Source organism: Acomys minous (genome assembly GCF_964271855.1).
Source record: "Acomys minous genome assembly, chromosome: 13".
NCBI lineage: Eukaryota > Metazoa > Chordata > Mammalia > Rodentia > Muridae > Acomys > Acomys minous.
This window is the reverse complement of record NC_140495.1, coordinates 19,579,984-19,602,004: the sequence shown is the minus strand read 5'-3', so window position 1 is coordinate 19,602,004 and position 22,021 is coordinate 19,579,984. Positions and strand designations below refer to the sequence as shown.

General features: G+C 48.1%; 2 protein-coding genes and 2 long non-coding RNA genes across 14 annotated transcripts in view; 2 read left to right on the top strand and 2 right to left on the bottom strand.

The window, feature by feature from the left end:
• The window catches only part of BFSP2 (beaded filament structural protein 2), a 57,486-nt gene extending 42,140 nt beyond the window's left edge, over positions 1-15,346 (bottom strand). For both annotated transcript variants that reach the window (XM_084754401.1, XM_084754402.1), the window contains exon 1: positions 14,840-15,346. In XM_084754401.1, coding sequence (XP_084610527.1) covers positions 14,840-15,331 — 492 coding nt within the window. In that variant the 5' untranslated portion in view covers positions 15,332-15,346. The remainder of the gene's footprint in view (positions 1-14,839) is intronic.
• LOC311581875 lies at positions 2,930-4,536 on the top strand. Its single transcript, XR_014773912.1, has 3 exons — positions 2,930-3,126; positions 3,228-3,373; positions 4,323-4,536. It is a non-coding gene; the product is annotated as an uncharacterized lncRNA (long non-coding RNA).
• LOC311581870 overlaps positions 7,973-22,021 on the top strand; it is a 53,358-nt gene continuing 39,309 nt past the window's right edge. For 3 of the 5 annotated variants that reach the window (XR_014773902.1, XR_014773904.1, XR_014773905.1), the window contains exons 1-3: positions 8,133-8,216; positions 12,374-12,535; positions 20,440-20,665. This is a non-coding gene — a long non-coding RNA (uncharacterized lncRNA). Of the gene's footprint in view, positions 8,036-8,132; positions 8,217-8,562; positions 8,728-12,373; positions 12,536-20,439; positions 20,666-22,021 lie in introns of those variants that run through there. The other 2 variants (XR_014773901.1, XR_014773903.1) reach the window with 2 other exon arrangements.
• Positions 18,169-22,021, bottom strand: part of TMEM108 (transmembrane protein 108) — a 292,079-nt gene continuing 288,226 nt past the window's right edge. For all 6 annotated transcript variants that reach the window (XM_084754396.1, XM_084754397.1, XM_084754395.1 and 3 more), the window contains one exon: positions 18,169-20,035. In XM_084754396.1, coding sequence (XP_084610522.1) covers positions 19,913-20,035 — 123 coding nt within the window. In that variant the 3' untranslated portion in view covers positions 18,169-19,912. The remainder of the gene's footprint in view (positions 20,036-22,021) is intronic.

The window sequence follows — 22,021 nt, the reverse complement described above, 5'->3', positions numbered from 1 at the left end:
ACCATAATAGTAATAGTAATAGTAATAGTAATAGTAATAGTAATAGTAATAGTAATAGTAATAGTAATAGTAATAGTAATAGTAATAGTAATAGTAATAGTGTAATAATGATGAGGCGCTCAGTAGTATATTGTTATTATTATTGTTGTTATTAAAGTCTGCTTTTTGTAATGTGAATGGACCTCATTCAATAAGCTATATGATCAGATAAAACAGACACTAACATTTTTTGGAAATGCTGGACCCTGCCAGCAGACGTCCTGCAGACTGAACTGCAGCTGCAGCTCTTCCGTGCACAAAGGAATTTCAATTATATCTAAAGTCTTTGAGTTTCGCTTAAAATAAACCATGCCGTATGTAACATTAAGGGTTGCCATGCTGAGGGCTGGGTGCTCTTTTTCTATTAAAATATTTCATAATTAAGAATAAATAAGACGGCATAAGCAAAGTCAACTGGAAAAATTGCGTAGTCCAGTGGTCAGCACGTCACAGAGCTTAATAAAGAGACAGTCTGTGGGAAAGGGAAAATGGGCTGGGATGGAGGTGGGAGCCATTGGGAATGAACAGGGTAGTGCTGTGGACAGTCTCAGGTGGGTATAGGTCTTTGAGGTAGGGAGTTTGGTGGCATCCAACATGGGGCGCCACCTGCTGTGGGCTGTCTCAGTTGGGTATAGGTTCTTGGTGTCGGGAGTTCTCGAAGCGTTGGTGGGCAGAGATAGGCAAGTGACAAACAGACCAACTCAGGGGAAATTGGAGTCTGAGTGTCACTCGCCTATCTCTGCCCACCAACGCTTCGAGAACTCCCGACCCCAAGAACCTATACCCAACTGAGAGGGTCCGCGGCAGAGTAGCAGTCATAAAGGTGAAGTAGAGTTTGCTGCAGACCCAGGGAACAGCGTATAAGGCTGCTGTAGAGACACAGGCACAGGAAGGTTTTGGAGACAAGCACACAGGCCACATCATTTATGTTCTGGGTGCTCGCCCATGTCAGACGGATTTGTGCTGCTCAGAAATACGCTGGCATCCAAGCTCCTAGGGCTCCTTGCTGATTTCAGGTGTGGCTCTCAGAGCAGATCCTCTGTGTGCATATGTGTATACGCATTCGCTCGCTCTCAGGATGACCTGGGGTATTGTTCCTAAGAGCGCTCCATTTTCTTTTTTGAGCTTGGGTCTCTAGTTGGGGCCTGGAGCTCACCAATTAGTCTAGGCTGACCGGCCATGGATCTTTGAGACGCCCCAGCTCTGGGATTGTGACCGTGCAGTGGGGCCAGGACAGGGAAGATGGCGGAGCATGGAAAAGTACTCTTTAAGTGAGCTTGATGACCTGAGTTTGATACACAAAAAGCCATAGGCACCGCCATGCCTGGTTACCATGTCATTTTTAGTTACTAGTGATCAGAAAAACCATGACACTACTTGTATTTCCACTCGGTGTCAGGGGCAGTGACTGTCTTCCACTGAGTGGTTGAGAAGGATCTAGAAAGAGGCCCTATCACCTCAGGCTTGTGTTTTGGCCACACCCCTCAAGTCCCTCCTGGCCTTTACACAGCTGACATCTGTCACGTGGTCAGCACCGTGCTGTCACAGTGTGCTTGGACCAATGTGTCCATCATCCTACCTGGACCCCAGGGCCCATGGCATGCGACTCTGACTTTTTAATATTTGAATTCTCGAAGTGCCTGGTACGTGGCAGTCTGACTCAAAGCCTCAGAGAGGCAACAGAATAGAAGGGAACCCCGTGACAGCTCCATAGTAGCTACTGTGATAAATACTACACTGTCAGGCTGCTGCAAGGAAGGGGGCAGGGCCAACGCACGCCACCATCAAGAAAGATTCTGTACTTATGTGTGACACTAATTATACACGGAGGCTGGCAAGTGGTAGTCTGGTCTGACACTGACAAAGCCCTCCTTCCTCTTGTTCTATTCCCTTAGGATTCAGAGGGACTGCCATCTTTATGGCAGCCTCAATGATTTCTTTCCTTTTCATAGGGGGAGGTGAAGGTGGGATGCGCTAAGAACCTGGGGGAAGGTTTGTGGAAAAGGCTTCAGAGCTCTAAATTCAAGCTCTGGCCTGAACCAACAAAATGCAATCGGCAGAAAGCAAGACCAAATGCGACCCAAAGAGGAAAGGGGCTTCTTTCGTCCCAAATAGCAACGGCAGAGAACAGGGACAGATCACTCACTGTGCAGAGCCTCTCAGCACAGAGGGAGATTTTTTACGGTTGACTTTTGAATCCCTCAAGGAATGCAGACCCGTCGTGGAAATTCTGACATGATCGGGTTGGCTACAGCGTGTCTACCGTTGGCTGAGGCCAATTGTGTGGCTGGCCTCCCAAATCAAGGTGGCTCTGACGGAGAGTTCATTCCAGGAGCCCAGGAATTGACACTTAAGGAACATTTTGCAAGGAGGTGGAGATGCTAGGTTTGCAAGACAGTTCCCAAAGCAGTCAGAAGGTGGCGCCACTTGCCAAGAAGCAACATTCCAGAATTCTCTCTCAACCTGTCCACATCTCATGGAGAGTCTCCTTTGGCTCTGGGTTTGCCTCAGAGGCCGTTCTGGGATTGCTCACCAGGGACCCATCCCTATGTGTTAACTTTGCAGATACTGTTTGTACTCCTTCCCCTCTGAGACACTGTGTGACCTGCTGGCCAGCCAGGGCAGAAGGGCTGTGCAATCCTCATGGTTATTATTATTCAACTATGACAAATGAAGACACCGATTACTCGCAAAGGTAATCTGAATGCTTACTATGGCCAGGCACTCCAATAAAGATTCAAAATAGATTATTTAAGCCCCACAATAACCCTGTGGTGTGAACGTTATCTTCCTTTTCCAGACCACAGCATTGCATTCAGAGGTTAAAGTTATGGGGTTTGTCTTAGGTCACAAAGGCAGTCAGTGGCAAAGCTAAGAGTATGAACTCAGGTCTTTGGGGATCTGTAGTGTGCACCGTTAGCTGCTGCCTTGTAGTGATTCATTTCCTTCCTGCCTGACTTCCTCTCATCTTCTCTCCCCTTCCTGTTTTCCTTCTGTCCTTTCTTGTTTCCCTGTCGCCATACCATTGTTGAAAAGTCAAGGAAGACCAGACCACACTTCTGATATTGGGGAGTCTCCGTGTAATGAGTAGGCTGAGAGTGACTGCCATGGGGGACCAGGGCTGGGATGGTCATGCGTGGAGGAGGATGTGGACAGCTCATGATTATTTATTGCCACCCTACCTGCAGGCACAGTGGCGTTAGGGCTGGCTAACCCAGGAATCCCAACTGCATTGGCTTAATTTAATCTGTGCTGTTGTGATCTCGGATCCTGTGTGAACTCCCTGTCTAGACAAGTTCATCTGGCAACCCCTGTGCTATATATAGTCTGGCAGGTATGTGAGGTTAACAACACAGCTGTTTCATCACTTCTGGGGGGGCACAGGTCACCGACAGAATGTTAGGAACGAAAGGACCACATGTGCCAAACATTCCGAGCCTGGCCAGCCATGCAGCTAAGTTTCTAAAAGTGGGAGAGGTAGGTCTCTTCTTATTAGTCTCCTCACGGCTCAGGAGGCTGAACGGTCTACAGTGCCAGGCTTGGGAGGTCAGAGAATTCTGCCCTCTGATTTTACAGATGAGCCTCTGGGTCAGAGGGATTTGTCTAATGGGCTCAAGGCCAGAGGGCAACCAGGGGAGTAAAATAAAACGTGTCCCTTCAGGCCCACGAAGAGGACCCTGTCACTTGTCTTCCTGGGCCATGAACTAGAATCTGGCTTATTTTTTGTATCTTCCAAGAGGGTCAGGGGATCCGGTCCCTCCACCTAACAGTTGAGAAAAGGGTTCAGAGAGGTGATGTGATTTGGCCCAGCCTTCACAATGTGCAGCTCTCTCTTGGGCTGTCAACACCGCAGTTTGCCCTAGTGAATTTATGGTTCAATAGGAGGCAGATTAGGATTTCAAATGGAAAAAGAAGTAGGCTAGATACAAAAATATTGGTAGTTGTGAACTTTTGAAGTGGCATTTGAGGAACCAGAACAGACTGCTGGAAACCAGGAATATATGATTAAACAAACAAGCAAACAAACAAAAACCCACCCAAAAAACAAAACAAAACAAAACAAAAAACCCAACTACTACTACTACAACAAACTCCAAAACTAACCAATAGCTATAGTTATGGCTTGCATTGCATGCTGCCCCAGTGATTCACTGAAATCCTAAGCCCAGGACTTTCTGTGTGATATGGTCTTTGTGGACGTAATCAAGTTATGATGAGGTCATTGGGGCATGATCTGATTTAAGTGAAGTCCCTCACTACAAGGGACTTCTCTGCACATCCAGGGAATCAGGGCAAAGACTGAGGGATGCAGCCACAAGCCAAGACCCGCGAAGCAGCCCCAGGAACTAGGAGAGTGTTTCCTTCAGAGGCTGGGCCCCAGTGATCCCGTTCACCGAGCAGTGGAAAGGCTGAGAGGCTCCGGACTTTTAAGGGCACCACAAAGCTATAGAAATGACGCTTCTGCCCTGAGAAGCTTTCAGAAGCCTGGGAGACATATCAGAGGTGAGATGCCACCCCAGGGCATTAGAGCTGTCAGCTTGGTCCTTTTGTGCTGTGGATGGAGAGGCTGAGGAAGCTGTGGTGGTAAGAAGTCGGACCACAGCTCTGCAGCTAGCAGCCAACCCTCCTGGCTTCTCACCTGCGTGTGAATGCTCACAGTACCAGCCGTCATTTCATCAGACGTGCTCACTCTGGGACAGTGGGGGAGAGAGGCAGGGAGCGGAGCAGAGGATGTGGTGGTGGTTATATCACAACAGAGGCAATGGTACTCTTTATTTCCCCCCGAGATAGGGTTTCTCTGTGTAGCCCTGGCTGTCCTGGACTCACTCTGTAGACCAGGCTGGCCTTGAACTCACAGAGATCTGCCGGAATCTGCCTCCCTGAGTGAGTGTTGGGATTACAGGCGTGCACCACCAAGCCTGGAGGCAGCAAGGGTACTCTTTTTGTTTGTTTGTTTTTGTTTTTTTGTTTTGTTTTGTTTTGTTTTGTTTTGAGACAGCGTTTCTCTGTGTAGTCTTGGCTGTCCTGGACTCGCTTTGTAGACCCCGCTTGTCTCAAACTCACAGCAATCCACCTGCCTCTGCCTCCTGGTGCTGGCATTAAAGGCGTGCGCCACCACGCCCAGCACAAGAGTCCTCTTAAACATAGATCTTAATTGGATTGCAGAGCTGCTGTTTCTGCTGCCCCAGCCTCTCCTCCTGGGTAAATATTAATATGGTTTCCAGCCATCAGGCTGCCCCCCTCCCCTTGCCAGCATAAAATATACAGAAAGACTTTACTTCTTTCAACCTGCAGCACAGGCCTGCCTAGGTCCCCCCTTCAAATGCTCCAGCTCTTCCCAGTGTGCTCCTTTGTGGGACTAATAAGCCTGGTCTCACGCCCCGTGGGAATAGTCTGTTATCTTTGGTGACTTTCAACAGGTCTGTGTCCCTCTCGTAGACTGGGAACCTTTGGGGAATGGCATCCAGGCTCCAACACTCAGTGTGGCCTCTCTTTACTTTCAAAGAGTCCTTAGCTCTCTGGATTGGCACGAAGCTCCTCAGGGTTTGGGGCAAGCGGTCACCTTTAGAGGCCCACAGATCCCAGCGGGCAATCTTTGGAAACCCCCACAGCATGTTCATCTTAGGCAGAAGTCTCTCCCTCCCATGCAGGCAGCTGCCCAGCTGCCATGGGAACAGTGGCTTGGGGCAGTTGGAACCACGCACCCCAGGGAGCCTCTGAACTCTAGTCAGAGGAAGGTGTACTGCCTCCGGGTGGGGGAGGGGGGGGCTAACTGCTCAGCACATTAGTACTATTATGGTGTTTTGTTTTGTTTTGTTTTTTTAGCCTGAACATCAGTGTAAAAGAAAAAGAAAAAAAGAAAAAAGAAAAAGAAAGAAAGAAAGAAAGAAAGAAAGGAAAAGAAAAGAAAAGAAATCCCAAGGGAGGCCCTGCTGTCCTGGCAAGCAAAACTATTAAACTTTCAAGTCAGTTTGGAGCTGACTGAAGGACTGGAAGTCCCCCCAGCCTCCTGTGTCCTAGTTACAGCCCTCAGTTCTAGTCAGGGCTGTGCCTGCAGGAGCATCAGTCTACTCTTTGTGGCACACGGCCTTACAAGATCGAAAGCTTAAAGAGAACAAAACAGACCCGTCCCTGAGGTTGACCACCTCACAGAGGAGGACCTTTGTGGATGCCACTCCGTTTTAACAGGCAGAGGGTTTTCAAAGTAGATGGTAGGGTTCTAGCTAGGGCCTTCTGGATTTATAAATGAACGCATCAGGGAGCTTTTAGTAATGTCTTGTGGGGGCTGGGGGGGGGGAAGGAGGGAGGAGGAGGGAGGGCAAACAACACTGAACTTATCCTGCCTGGAGTAAAACTCAATAAGGAACATTCATTCCTCTGTAGCCCCCGACCCCCCCCCCCCCCCCCGTTTCTTTATAAATTTGGGATGATGGTGGTATACCTCTCAGCTTTCAGGACGCTGAGGCATGAGGATCATGAATTTGAGGCCCCCATTTCTTTTTTTTCGAGACCCCCCATTTCAAGGAACCAAATATCATGATAAAAAAAATACACTTGGAGGTTACAGTCTAAATTATGTCCCCTTGATCCATGTGTTGATGATCTAATTGCTCACTGCCTCAGCACGAGACCATTTTTAGATGTAGGATTTTTTTGTTTTTTATTTTTTGTTTTTGTTTTTATTTTTTGTTTTATTTTGTTATACAGGGTTTCTCTGTATAACAGCTCTGGCTGTCCTGGAACTCCCTCTGTAGTTCAGGCTGGCCTCGAACTCACGGAGATCCACCTACCTGTGCCTCCCAAGTGCTGAGATTAAAGGCATGTGCCACCACCACGAGGCCCTAGATGTAAGATCTTGAAAGAGAGCATTAGGTCAGATGGAGGTCATGACGGTGGTCCTAGTCCAAGTTCATGGGAAAAAAATGTGGACACACATATGCAGTCAGGAAGCAGACGGCTCCTGTCAGGAGAAACACCCTGCTGACATCTTGATCTTAGGTTGCCAGCCTCCAGGAGAGTGAGAAAATACATGGCTTGGTGTTGCAGCCACCCAGGCTGCTGAGGCCTTCTTTCTGGCAGACAGAACTGGGTGATCCTTTCTCCAGGGGGCTCCATCCACCACTGAGGTCTGTGAATCAGGGTCTTACTCAAGGATGTTACCCACTTATCTAGACACTTGGCTTTGTTAGAAAACATTGTGTGTGTGTGTGTGTGTGTGTGTGTGTGTGTGTGTGTGTGTGTGTAGTGGGGGAGCCTCTGGGTCCCCAGAACACCTATGTCCTCTTTACGTTCATCATTGGCTGACAGGAAACTGCACTTGGAAATTCTGGGTCCGTCCAAGGCTTTGCCCAGGAGGTGGTGCCTGGCCTGGCATGTGCGTGCGTGCATGCCTGAGTGCGTGCGGGCGAGTCTATGTGTGTGTGTGTGCGTGCATGCCTGAGTGCGTGCGGGCGAGTCTATGTGTGTGTGTGTGTGCTCTACACCGGAGGCCTGCCTGGCACTGGCTGCTGCTTTAGCACCTGTGCCTGTGAGAAACACCACTCAGAGAGGCTTACTCACCAAGCAGGGCGCTTCAAGCTCCTTTGGGGACCCTCACAGTGAGTTCCAGAGAGGCCCCAGGTCCATCCTCTCCTTGTCTGATTCACTCCTTACAGGGACGACTGACTACACACGAGAGGCAGAGATGGTTGTGCAGAGCCAAACAACCACCATCTTAGCGACTTCAGCTATGCCGCCTGCAAACATCATCCCAGCTGGCCTTGCTCACCGTTACCATAGCGGGATGGGAGGGTCATGAGACCCTCACCTGGGCATCCAGGTGCTCCCAACCACCCGTTGTGTGCAATCTTGCCCAAATTGCATGAGGTCTTGGGGTAGGGGGTGGGGGTAGGGTAGGGGACATGGGAACTAGACTATATAAGACTAGGGGCGGGGCTCCAGCTGGGTGGCTCTGGGGAAGTCGGCATCTGTTCTGGATTAAAGCGTCCACATCCCAGTAAGTAACCCCTCATCTGGGCTGTACAGAAGCCGGGTGGACTCAGTAGTCCCCCCACAGCTAGCCTTTGCGGCGCCATTTTGACTGCAGGAGGAAAGGTAGACATTACACGTCGTCTCCTGGGAGGACATTTTAACAAGAGAGTTTCATCTCGTTGTCCAGATAAATAGCCAAGGTTCTGGTAAGGGACATGCCCGATGCTTCAGTTTTTGTGGCAAATGAACAGTTAAAAAAAAAAAATGTGGCCTGCTAGATAGTATTGCTCGGAGCTGTCTCAGAGCGGCACTTATCTGGGGGTGAGAGTGAAGCCAATGAAGATGTCAGGAAATTTAAGGTAGGGTGTGATACCTAGAAAGGCTCTGGCCTGGTGAGACTGGCTAGAGGAGTCGGGAGGAGGGAGAAGGAGAGGAGGGAGGAGGGGAGGGAGGACTCAGCCAGGGCTGGGCCAGGCGCGTTTGCGCAGTTAACGTTCAGACTAGTGCTCTCTTCAGTATAATGTCTCCCGAGCCTGCCTAACTCCATCCACTTCCCTCACTGCACTGCAGTGTCTCCTCCAAGACGTACAATTACTCAGTGGCTCCTAAAATAAATAGATTCATAAATAAGTAGATTGTACGTTGTTTTCCAGCAGCAGGTCAGTGAGGAAGGGGAGTCCTCCGAGGCCTTTCATTACCTCCCGGCTAACAGCTGAGGTAACTTCTCATTTCTGCTGACTAATGCATCTGTGAGCGCCAGGCTCACCCGCTCGTTTAAAGCAGACAAATGAGTCTTTCTGTGCAGTTCCCCTAGCAGACAAGGATGAACGAGGTTTTATTTGCCTAAATGGGGTCCTCAGCTTCAATGGCTCAGCCTCACCCCCTCCGGGAGGGGGGACGCTAGGACCCTGGGCCACTTTCTGCCCGCCTCAGCCACTTCTGTCAACAATCCCCCCAGAAAGAGAATCCGCACTTCTCCTCAGCACTTGGGCAGGCTGCCTGGGTTATGCTTTAATTTAGTTTAGTTTTGTTTTGTTTTTTTCCCCGGAGAGTGCAGCCATTAACAGGCTCCTCCTACGGCTCTTAAATATGAAGTCGGGCTTTTGTTCTGAGAGGACACCTTTGACAGGGACCTTCTCTGGCTAGGACAGATCCATGGAGAGATCTTTATTCTGTGAGGCTTAGCGAGCTTCCCTGCCCTGACTAGGAAGGATCTGGAGTCCTAGTAAACTGTTGTATTTTATAAGGTAAAACTATTTTTCTTCTTTGAGACAGGGTTTCTGTGCGTAGTCTTTGCTATCCTGAAACTTTCTCTGTAATTTCAGAGGTTCACAGGCTGCTCTCAAACTCAGAGATCCACCTGCCTCTGCCTCTGCCTCTGCCTCTGCAGTGCTGGGGTGCGGGGATTAAAGGTGTGCACTACCGCCACCTGGTGGTAAAACAGTTCTTTCTTTTTCTGGGGTTGAGGATTAAACCCAGGGTCTTGCATATGCTAGACAGGTGCTCTAGGCGAGTGGAGCCATCATTCCTAGCCTCAAGGTTAACCTTCTTACAATGGTTAAAGCATATCCAACTCAAAGAGAACCCCACTGCTGACATAGGTAGGGAACCACCCTAACAGGGCAAAGGGCAAGTAAACTCTGGACTCTTAACCCATTATCCATCAAAGGCAAGCTTTCATACGGCTGGTTATAAAGTGTTAGATTAGGCCACAAGACCGTTCACGAGTGAAAAGTTCCTTAGGTAAGCAAAGCCAAGACTAGTGGAGAACAAGAAGGCCATGCCAACAACGAGCAAAGACGAGGGGCAGTTGACAAGGCTTTATTTGCTCTTGGTTGGGAAGGCCACACAACTGAGCAACACACTATTTAACTTCCCATTGGCCCCGTATAGAGAACACCCAGTCCAGTTGCCCACATTCCTTTGAGAAACTCGAAGGCTGCTTTGCTAAGACATTGTCAACTTGAGCCTATAGTTAACTGATAGATGACAATGTAATGGCTCAGCATCCCTGACTTCCTGCTGTTTGTCATGGTGATGAGATGGAAGCCAGGCAAGTGCTCTGCAGCGCACTACCTACCTAGTCTTTTTGTTTTTTGCTTTTTGGTTGTTGTTTTGTTTTGTTTTTGTTTTTCGAGACAGTCCTTTGGTGTTTTGAGGATGCTTTCAAACTCTCAATCCTCCTGCTTCTTGAGTATCCAATTACAGGCTTGTGCCACCATGCCCTGCTAATTACAGAGACTATAATATGTCTCTGTGTGTATATATATATATATATATATATATATATATATATATATATATATATATATATATATATATATATATATATAAATGTCTGGTGCACCTGCACCCCTTTATCTACAGCTTGTTCTTTCAGGTTTTTTTTTCTGGGTCTCTTTGCCTTTTTTCCCCCTACAAATAATATTTATGTTCACTGTTATCCAGCTGAAGGTTAACGAAATTGGCATACAATTAGAATTGCATTGAACTTTTATGTGAACTCAGGGAGGCTGTTGTCTTTAAGTTTCTGGGTCTTTCAGTTTGGATACATGGCATTTCTTTCCACTTGTTCAAGACTCTTTGTGTATTTTAGAAGGGCTATATCATTGTTTCATTATAGAATTTGGATATTTAAGTTTCTTTAGAGAAAGGGATTGTATCTGATGGCATGATAAATGAAAAATTCACTTCAATTATATGGTTTTTTGGCTTATATATATGGGCATTATTTTTTGTGAAATTCTATAACCTGTGGCTTAAAGCTTATTGCTTATTGTATAATTTTTACATTGAGCTCTCTTGGCTTTCTAGAAAGAAGCAACATTTTTCTCTTTCCTTCTAATTCTTATACTTGTCTTTTCTAGTCTAACTACACAGGCCACTATCTCTGGCCAGTGTTACCTTGTAACAGATACAGTTCTATCCTTTCCCCAATTCGAACTTCGGCAGTAGGCCTCTAGTGCATTCTCCTTAGAGATATTTTACATGTCAGAGACATCTCCAAACATTCTCGCTATCATGAGAAACTGAGACATACAGACATCATTGTAGAAGCCAACTTAAGGTCATACAGAAGGCAAACGGCAGGGCCTGAGCCTGACCTTGACTGTTTGGTTTCAAAGTCCCCAGTCTTTGCACCACATCTGTTTTCATAACGTGGACCAACTTGTTGCCCCCCCCCCCCTTTCTTCAACATGAGCCTTATACTGCAAGGTATCATAAGAGATCTGTGGCTGAGTGGGGTGTTCGAGAAGGGCTTTGAGAGAGGTGCTTTCTTCAGCCATCCTTTCTCCACATACGCTCTATGTAGCAAAACAAGAACCCGCAGGAACCAGAAGCTTCCCTTCGTAGAAAACAACCTCATGCCTCCTTCCCTCCCCTGACCCCCGAGATATTCTTCCAGCAATATTCATCCCTGTCCCTAAGAATTTTCCCCGAATACATGCTTCTGTGTGTCATGACATTTCTAACCACAGTGTAGTGTCCTACAAAGCTGAGCTGGCAGCGTCACTGTCCCAGTCTGCCTGGCCAAACAAACTGTATTTTTTTAAAATAAGAAATAGATACATTGATTTAGGTGTGGTGGTGCAAGTTTATAATCTTAGCACTTGGGAGGCTGAGACAGGAGGATTGCTGCAAGTTTGAGGCCACCCTGAGCTACATAGTAGTAGTCGCCACTATAGCCAGGACCCCATATCAACAAATAAACACACACACACACACACAGACAGAGAGAGAGAGAGAGAGAGAGAGAGAGAGAGAGAGAGAGAGATGGGGGGAAGGAGGGGGAGAGAGAGAGACTGAGAGAGACTGAGATATTAAACTGAATCAGGAAAAGCAATGGATTCCACCCCACCCCCATCCCTACTCAGGAAATACCATTCAGGCTTTAGTAGACATGAAAACAGCTCCGGGTTCTGTTTGGCCCCTGTCAGAGACAAGAGGTTGTCAGTCTCGAAGCTGAGCTGACTCTATTGTCTGTTTTACCCAGTGGGGTGAAATTAGTTAGTTCTCTGTGTGGCTGTAATACCAGGTCCACAGTTTCAGTGGTGAAAAGAATAGAACCGCACCCTCAGGTTTCTAGCAGTTTCTCCAAACAGAAAAATCTCCAGAGTATAGCTGCCTTGCCAAGGGAGAAAAGAGGTTCATGACAAACCATTTAGAACCCCCGTCCTCTGGCCTTTCAACAACTTAGATTTCTGGTTGCCTTCTCCCTGTGGAGACCCCGCTATCCTCCTCCATACAAAGCTTGAGAGCTCCCATCCCTAGCTCTTCCCTGGGCAGTTTCTCCCTCACCCTGGCTCCCTCCTCACGCACGGACGCTCACCACATGGATGTGCCTCTGCTGTTTGATCTGCAGCTGGGCGCAGGGAGGTCTCAGTGCAAGCTTGTGTTCAGCCGTCATCGAAGACGAAAGGACCTAATGCTGTTCCGAGACCTAGTTATTGGCATCACCCATTTGATATGAAAACTCAGGAGTGAGAGCAAGGGTACACAGGGCCACCTCCTGCTGGCCCAGGAGGTACCAGTCCTCTTTGGTCGCAGAGGCCACCCCCTGGGAATTTTTCCACTTGTGCCATTGCTAAGTGGGAGAAGGGGCCTGGGTGGTTCTGAGGCTGAGGCATCAGAGTGGAGCTTAAAATTGAGGAGGAGAACTGGGAGGAGGGCGGGAAAAGTGTCCGTACATATCTGGTAGCTCACTGATGCTTTAGACAAAAGTGGCAGCAGTTTTGGATCTTAACCCCCAGGAGCAGAAGCCGAAGGCATGGTATCCGCTCTTCATGGCTGTTCTGTTGGGGTATTGTATAGCTGTCTAGTCTATAGAGTTGTAGGATTGTGTAGACATTATCAAATCCAGTTTATAGACAAGGAGCAGGGGTCACTTATTATAGAAGCATTTGTAGCCAGTTGCACAGTATCCGCTCACTAGGCTTTGGGGCTGAATTTTTTTAACCTTGACATTGAAACTCTTGGCTCCTCCTGGCGCGTGTGTATGGAGTCTGAGTATCCTACTGCCCAGCAGATGCTGCTGAGGTGGACTATCTAGGATGTCCCAGGGGTTCATATGTCACCCATATTTGAAATCAAGATAGTTGTGGGGACTTCCAGAGGAGTGACTATACCGCCTAGAAGTATAGTATTGTACTTCCTCCCCTGTGGGCTGCTGAGAACAGCAAACAAGAAGCATCATGGGATGAAATGGGGATGCCATGTGTGCCTCTGCTTGGTATCACCCAACCACACGTGGGCCACTCTTGACCCGCTCTTAGGCTGCATGCCTGGCTCCAGGGAGCAAGTGGCATTTGACTACTTCTGGCTGGATTAGAGACTGATTCAGTTTACAGGCATCCCCAAGCCAACATTTGGGGAGGAAACCAGCTACCCACAGAGAGAGCCTCTGAGATGGGAAGAAGAAGAAGACGAAATAAAATCCAAGTAAAACAAAATGTAAGGTCCTCGGCCTCAACAGCCACACCCCAAGGGCTCAGTTGCAGTTGATGGCATTGTGTAGGTATTTTTTTGAGGGAGAGAGGTGAGAGTGGTTCTTTAGATCTGGGAAGCTTAAACTTAGAAGGCTCAGAACATTGTAAGATCCACACCCCCGGGTTATATATGTGATAAACCCTTGCCAGGGAGCGGAGACTCTTCCATAGAGCTGCCTGAGCATCACCCATGTACTTCTCAGGGACTCAGTTTCCTTTGATTCAATTACACTCCTGTAAGTAACCCCTCACCCACGCTTTGCCAAGCTAGACTTTGGTAGACTCTTTGATCTGTTGGTAGTGCCTGGTCTGGGGTAAAAGTGTGCTTGCTCATGTCTGCCCAGGAGAAGCTAACGTAACAGACAGCCGAGACTGTAAAACATTTCCGTGCCCTGTAAAGCTCTATCTGGGGGGGGGGGTCTCAACTTTTGTGCTGGTATTTTTACAATGACTCATGCCGAAATGATTCTTTTGCTATTTTGAGTTAAACAAGATATTAACACCAGCTTTACCTGTTTGCATACACTCCCCCACCCCACCCCCACATTCCCTATACAGCCTCCCCACATACACACCCCCAAACCACATAATAGGTGATAGGAAATTGAAAATTACCAGATGGCCCATTTCCCCATTGATCCTACATGCCCATTATATCTAGGTACGGGAGTACCTCTTCATTTAGTCATTAAAATAGCACATCCGTTCAGTGGTATTGGGTTCTATGAGAGCTTGAAAAGCCTTTACAGTAACTGACAGAGGCAGTCCCAGAAATAGGACAAGTGCAACTTTGAGGAAAGAAAATCCAGGTTCAGATATCTACTGTATCACTCTATTGCTGTAGCTTTCCACCTTGCTACTGCTGTGACCCCCTCAACCATAAGTTACGTTGTTGTTACTTTGTAACTGTAATGTTGCTACTTTTATGACTCAAAGTGTAAATATCTGATGTGCAGGGTATCTGTATGTGACCCCTCCCCCTCCCCCCAAGGAGTTTGTGACTCACAGGCTGAGAATGGCTGCACTATTAGCTTATGAACTGGGACCTTGTCCGTAACTGAATTTTCTCATCTGAAAAGCATACACAGTGAGAGATTGGTTGCAGAGCACTGTTGGAATGTTTTGGGGGTAGTGCCTGTGCTCCGCCTAGGGAATCCTGACCCTCATCAGCTTCCGTGAATGGCAGCTGATGTTGCTATTAGAAACACCGTCAGTTTTGCTATGAAAGTGGTCAGTTTCCCTGGTCTCAGGTTACTCACCACCTTCCTTGCTGCCTTCAACATCCCCTCTCTCTCTCTCTGAGCTCTAGCAAACAAGCCTCCAGGTACAGCTGGAGGACTTACCTGCTGGTAGCTGCTAGCCCAGGAGGCACGGAGGGCATCCCAGCCGCCGGAGCGCTTGGCCTTGCTCTCCAGGTGAGCACGCAGTTGTTTTTCCAGCTCCTGGCTGACTTGCTCCAGAGCGTGCACCTTGGTCATATACTCCACTAGGCAGCCCCCCAGGTCCTCAACAGCAGTGTGATCCCTTTCAGGGCCTGGAGCGGGCACTGTGGCAAGGCCTGAACTCCGTAGGCCCTGTAGGAAGACACTGCTGATGCCCAGGGCCCGGCGTGTCACTCGGGCACCGAGGCCACCTATGGATCCACTGGGTGCTACTCCTACATAGACCCCAGGGGCACGGATGAGGTTCCCAACAGCACTGGTCCGGGATGCTGGGGGGCTATCCAGGGAGGACGGAGAGCGTGTTCCCCTGAGGGATGGTGCCCTGAGCCTCTGCAGGGGCATGCTGGAGCCGGCTCCTGGGGGCAAGTCCACTGCCACTCTCTTTTCGCTCATCCTTCTCTCTGCCTCTGTGGTGCCTGGCGGGTTTACAGGGTTCAGTGGCTTTCGGTTGTCAGTCCCAGCATCCCCATGGCCTAGTCACAGGCCTCTCTGGAAGCTTCACCCCCCCCGTCCCTGTGTCCTTTGTCTCTTGCTTTCCATGGGCTTCTGCCATTCACTGAGCTGGAAGAGAACCGCCCCACCAGCCTGTGAGAGACACACACAGGCATTCTCTGATGCTGGTCATGTGCCCAGCCTTCCAGACTTTTCTAGGGGGTTGGAGGGAGAGGGTGCTGGAGCTGTGGAAATGGATCATCTAGATGCTCCTATTAAGCTTTTAGACAGGGTCTCTAGCCTGGACTGGCCTCAAAATCCTTATGTAGCCAGGATGACTCTGAACTTCTGATGCTTCTGCCTCCAATTCCTGCGATAGAATCCGGAGCGTCATGCACATTACACGAATATTCTAGGAGCCCCAGTCCTTGGCTTTGTGTATGCTACTCCCACAGGAGAGGGTCAGACAGGCAACAGAGCAGTCCCAGTTTTCACTGGTAAGGAAACAGTCCTGAGCCCCTTAGATGACATGTGGGTTGATCACCTCCTCCAGATCTCACACCACAGGCTGGGACTCAGCGCAAGGGTCTCAGGACCCATTACAGGGCTTTCTATATCCCTGCGTGTGTGCGTGTGCGCACACATCCACACAGGATCAGAGGAGAGGCACACATGTGAGCCAGCCATGGGGAAGGTAGCCCCAGAGGCCCCAGGGAAATAAAGCAAGCCTGCTCATGTCTTCTTCCCTCAGGTCTGGCAGCCGTTCCAGCCCCCTTCCAGCTCCCCCCTCCCCTCCCCTCCCCCTCACATCTGCCCTCTGACACTCTGCTTGTTAGCTGCTGGCCCTAGGCCATGCTTCTTTTCCTTTAGACCTTGCTGGCTGTGCTGCCCGATTGCTAACTCTGACACACCAGGTACTCTGGAGCCAGCATAGGATGGGAATAGCTGGGCGTCTGCTAGACTCTGCTCTCTCTTCCACCTAAGTCTCCTCCTCTAGGAAGACTAAGAAGTGAATACAATGAAGAGATTTCTGCAAAGCACCGGTGGGTGTGACCAAATTAGGATTTGTTGGGCATCCCAGGTATTAATCCTTGCCTTTGGCATCCTCCAAGTCAAATCATCAAAGTCATAATCCCAATCACTTCTTGGGGGGCTAGGATGGTCCCTCCAGCCTGGGCAGACCATGGCCCTAAGAAACCATTGTGCTGAGGTTTTAGTGTATTGAAACTAGGCACTGGAGGTCTAGAGATGGACCTCGGACTCTCTGGTACTGTAACGTGGGGGTGAACCACAGGTAAGAGAAAGGGGCCAGGAGTTAACTTCCGGTAGGTACCGAGTATGCACCAATTCTGAAAACAATTCCATTCTCCTCCTCACTTTCCGATTAACTTTAGAAGGTAGAAAGATGTGTGTTTGACACATCCTGCTGTTTGGGATGCATATTGTACAATTTCAGAAGTATTCTCTCGGAGGCACTATTGCTTCCCTTTGTGATAATAGACCCCGAAAACCCCATGTCCAGAACGCACAGAGCTGAGAAAGCCTCCTTAATCCAGGAATATATAAGGTTGTCTGGTCTCCAGCACCTACCACTCGCCAGGGTCACATGGGTTCTGCTCATCTGCTAGAACTTTCTGTGTACATTTATTTTCTTGATCGTTTTTTGTTTTCAAGACAGAGTTTCTCTGTGTAGCCTTGGCTGTCCCAGACTCACTTTGTAGACCAGGCTAGCTTCGAACTCACAGATATCCGCTTGCTTCTGCCTCTTGAGTTCTGTCTGGGATTAAAGGCATGTACCACCACACCCAGCTGTATTTTTTTTCCTATTCTTTATGAAAAGTGCAACCTTTCCCCTTCTTCCACTTTGTCTACTTGAGGCAAGGCAAGGGGCACTTTACCTTTGTGTATTCCCGTGGAGGCCACAGATCAACTTTAGAGACATCCTCAGGGGCTATCCACCTTACTTTCTGAGACAGGGGTCTCTTTTTTAGCTTGGAACTCACCAATTAGGCCAGACTTGTAGGACAGTGAGGCCCAGGGATCTGCCTGACTCTGCCTACCCAGTGCTCAGATTAAACACAGACATTACCACAACTCAGATTTTGTACGTGGGTTTGGGGAGCAAACTTGGATCCTCATGATTGTAAGGCACTTTACTGAGGTATCTCCCTACCTCCCAGGAGGTCCGTGTTTAAGTATCAGTGTTGGTTCTTTGATTAACAGATTAAGGAGCCAATTGAATCACATAAAGCCCAGCAGCTTATAGGCCTTAGCTCCCATGGTACATTGGGGGCTGTGCTATATAGTAACAGCCTCTTAATACAGGTGGCATTGCTGGGCCCCATGGAGCTGCGTTTTAGACAGTTCCAGGTTGTGTTGTCCCAGGCCAAATGAAAGGTTCAAGCTACTGGCTGTAAATGTGTTGTGTCTAGGCATGGTTACTGCCCAGGGAACGGTAACTATCAGTGGCTTTAGACACTGACCCGAAGACATGTCCTTCAAATCTTCCTAGTCCCCTGGGTAGGCAAAGGGAGGCACCTCAAGGGACACCGATGTTTCAGTGATGTGACGAGAGCAGACTCTCCCTTGGAAAATACACCCTCTTGTTCTAAAAGATCAGTTTTACCAAATGATGACCCGCCGACCTTGTTAGCTCATCACACTTGTAAAGGTCAATATGATGTTCCATTAGATACAAAAGTACACATGGAAACGAGACGGTCATAGGCACCACCGAAGGGAGACCTAAAGGTTATTTTTAAATGAAAAGAATGCAAGATGTATTAGCAACTTGATCCTCTGGGTAGTAAAATAAGTTTATTTATATATACATGGTAGCTGAATTCTGTGGATACGGAAAAATAAGTCATACATCCACAAATGTATATATAACATATGTATCATTGATGACATATATTATATATAAATTTTACTTTACAAACATGTTTTCCTCTATACATACTCACACACATTGGTATATTCAATGCAATAGCTAACAGAAACATTATGATAAGGTTAAGGTCAGACAGCAACACGTTAGAGAGCGAATCTCGGCACAACAACATTTAACCTGCTTCTTTGTGGGTTGAAGTCTTTGAAAAGAGACAAGCAGACTCATGTTAAGTAGGTCCATACAACATTGAGAACACATGTTAGTTTTGAAGGCTGTCTTTCATTTTGAAAAGGAGGATGGAGGAAGAAAGGAAGTCGTCATGGTAAGAGGACCACAGCAACAACACAGACATCGAAACCGACAGTCACATTCAAAGTTCCAATCGGATAATAAGAACATCTATATTCAAAATATACTATCAAACTATTTTTTTCTTTTAGAGTAGGGGGAGGGGCCGAGGTTTAATCTCTAGCCATGGTGGCTTAGGAAAGTCACGGAGAAAGCAACTGGCTCCAGAGGCCCCTCTTGGGTCTCTTGAGAGTCTGCTCCCCACAGGCCACACTGGGTACAGTATGGATTGGGGAAGGCAGCTGGACCTGGTCCCAGGGGACCAAGAAAGGGGGAGGCAGGGGACAATAAGAGTCGATGGCAAGTTCATGGGCAGGTCTGCATCACCTCTGCCTGCAGTTAGAATGGCACTTCTCTCAAGGGATTTATTTGGCAATCTTTTTCTTTAAAAGATTTAATGGGGAAGGTTAAAAAAAAATAGTTCTACACCACAAGGCTTTCTAGATAAACTTGTTTCTCAAGGGGTGTGTGTGTGTGCATAATATCATTGCCTTTGGAGAATGCAATACAGAATCGCAATAAACACCTGACCTTCAAACAGAGAAGGGCGATTGCTCACAGCCCCTAGGCTGGAATCTGCATCTGTCCCAGGAAGAGAGGCATGGGGTCCAGGGCAGGTAGGGGTGTTGGCAGGGATGCATAGAAGGTTTTTTTTGGGGAAGTACTTTTCTGCCAGACAAAGGCAGTCCTGTTTCTTATAGCATGGCAGAAGTGCCCTGTGGGGTGATAAATTGGGGCTGGAGCCTCATGATGCCTCAGTGGTGCCTTCACAGATCCCGTAAAATTGGACATCCAGTAATGGCACAGTGAGGCTTCAGGGTGACAGGTCCCCTTCTGTTTTGTACACTTGCCTGCATCTTCTGCCTTGGTGTGCCAGCGCCTACAACTAGTATACATACAAGGAGACAGGGAATTCAGACAGAGTCAACAAAACCAGAGTGTCAAGAACACACAAAGGGACCACTCATTTGGCCATGATAACATTCAGCTTTCATGGGGGATTGGTCTCTTTCCTCACCTGCCCAGAGCTCCTGGGACCCCTACGTGCCCAGAACAGTTAAGAGAAGCAATCAGTGCAACTGCTTTGCTTAGAAATACCTTTATTTTATAAAGCCATGGGTCATTCTGTAAATGTTTTTTTTTTAAACCACACTTGTAAAAAAGATGTTGACAATTCTTAAGAAAAAAAGCTGAAAATGTTAAGTCAGGGTTACACAAAGGTTATATTTATAATATATATATTTGTATATTTATAATTTAGAGACAAAAAATAGGGAGTGGCTAAGCGGGCACTGCTGCATCTAGATCTCAGAAACTTGATCGTTGCCCACGAACAGTGTTTCCTGGCAGAAGGGGTTCACGAGGACCATCCCAGTGTCTCGATAGTCTCCATTTGCTGGGGAGCGGGGCTCTGAGAGCTGGTCCTGGGGAGAGAGGGAGGAAGGTGGTGTGAGTTGGGCACGGAATGAAGGGTGGCTGCTCTTCAAGAACTGCACAGGTAGTGCACACACAACCCAAGCACTCGGGAGGGTGGCAAGTTCAAGGCTAGCCTCAACAAAGCAATCAAGTACCATACAAGTAAACACACACACACACACACACACACACACACACACACACACACGTGGGTGGAGATGGTTATTTCTAGCCAGGCTGGCTGGATTTAGAATCACCTAAGGGATGGAAGCCACACCCCTGGGAGTGTCTGGGATGGATGATTCCAAAAAGGACTAATCAAGGGTTTTCCGAAAAGACCCATGGTTTGCCCTAAACAGAATAAAAGGGGGAAGGTAGGTGAGTTCAGTATTCCTACCCTGTTTCTTGGCAGGCCACCCTGTGAGCTGTGCTGTTCTGCCATGACTTCCCCTGACAAGCCCTAGCCCTCTGGAAGGAACCATGAACACATCAAACAATTTCTCCTTTAAGCTATTTCTGTCATGTGGTCAGCAACAACAAATCACCTCGTGTGGGCAACTTTCATTTCAGGGCTGCTGGCCCTGGGTTTTTATCTTCATGCCAGTGCCAAGGTACAGGTCCTGCTTCCAGATTTTAAGGTAAGTTCTGAAAAAGGCTTCTTGCCTCCCTAGTGACCTCTACCCTAGGTGGCCAGAAATGGACTTCCTTTCTTTGTCAAGGTTCAAGGCTCATTATGTAAAATATACCCCCCAACACACACACCACAGATACCTACCCCACACCCCAGACATATCTATCCCTTACTCCCTTAGTGACCAACAGTTGACATTCTTCGACTCCAGACTCCACTTCCTGCCTCTGCCTTAGATACCCAGGCAAATTCGAAGCTTTTCTTTTCCAAATACACCCATAGGCACCACCCATCCCATAACTACCCTTCAGAGTCTGGTAGGCTCACCCACAACTCTTCAGAGACCAGTCCATCTTCCTCTTAAGTGCACCCCCACCTCCCCACGCCCAGCCTGGTGAGAATAAGCGCTCCATGTTTTGCAGCAACACTAGCACCCACGTTGACAGACCTGATCTTTGTGTGTATGTGATAAATGGAACAAATCCCCAGACCTCAGCTGTGGTGCGGAAGGCTTTAGACAGGGCACCCCACGCTGCTCAGAGGGGAATCAAGCTTTGGGCAGGTTTCCTCCTCAGCTGCCAGGGGCTCCAAGCACTTGTGGGCTACTAATGGCTGTTCCCAGATCCGGGTATTAATTTAGGGAAAAGACAGAACAGCCGGAGCCTGATTGAATGCCAAATGATGAAAATCTCATGGCCTGGGGCCACACTTCCTTAGAAATGGCTTTGTTTTTTTAAGAAGCCACAATTCATTTTCTGAAGTTTATTTTTAAACAAAACAGACAAAAGACACTTCCTGAGGAGGAAAGACTGGCTGCCTTATTGGGTGGTTGGGGAAGAGGAGGAAACTGCGTTGTCTATAAAATGTCTTTTCAGGAGACAGGCATTTCCCTCAAGGGCTGACCTTGACCACATCTCATTAGGAAGGTGCATGTGAGCTTGACCCTTCTAACTATGGAGAAGAGGCAGAAGTCCTTTCCTCAGCTGTGAGGCCTTTTGGTTGTTGATATAGGGTTTGCACAGCCTTCCAGTTTTAACGGGGCAAGTATGGACCAGTGGTGAACCTGGGTAGGAGTTGTGCACCAGGCACAGGAAAAAAAAGAAAAGGCATTTAGAAAACAGCCAGGATGATAGAGAGGTCAGGGGAAGGAGGGAGGAAAAGGAAGAAAAAAAAAAAAGAGTGTCCCAAAAACCCTTTGGGCACTGTGATCTGGCAGGCCAGCGTGTAGCTGCTCTTATCATAGACAGTGAGGGAGCTGGGCACAGAGACGCTTCCATAGGCAATGTGTGTAAAAGCTTCTGGATGGGCAGGCTCATGTCTGAGGATGCTGACTGTAAGAGAAAATGTGATCAGCGATCATCCC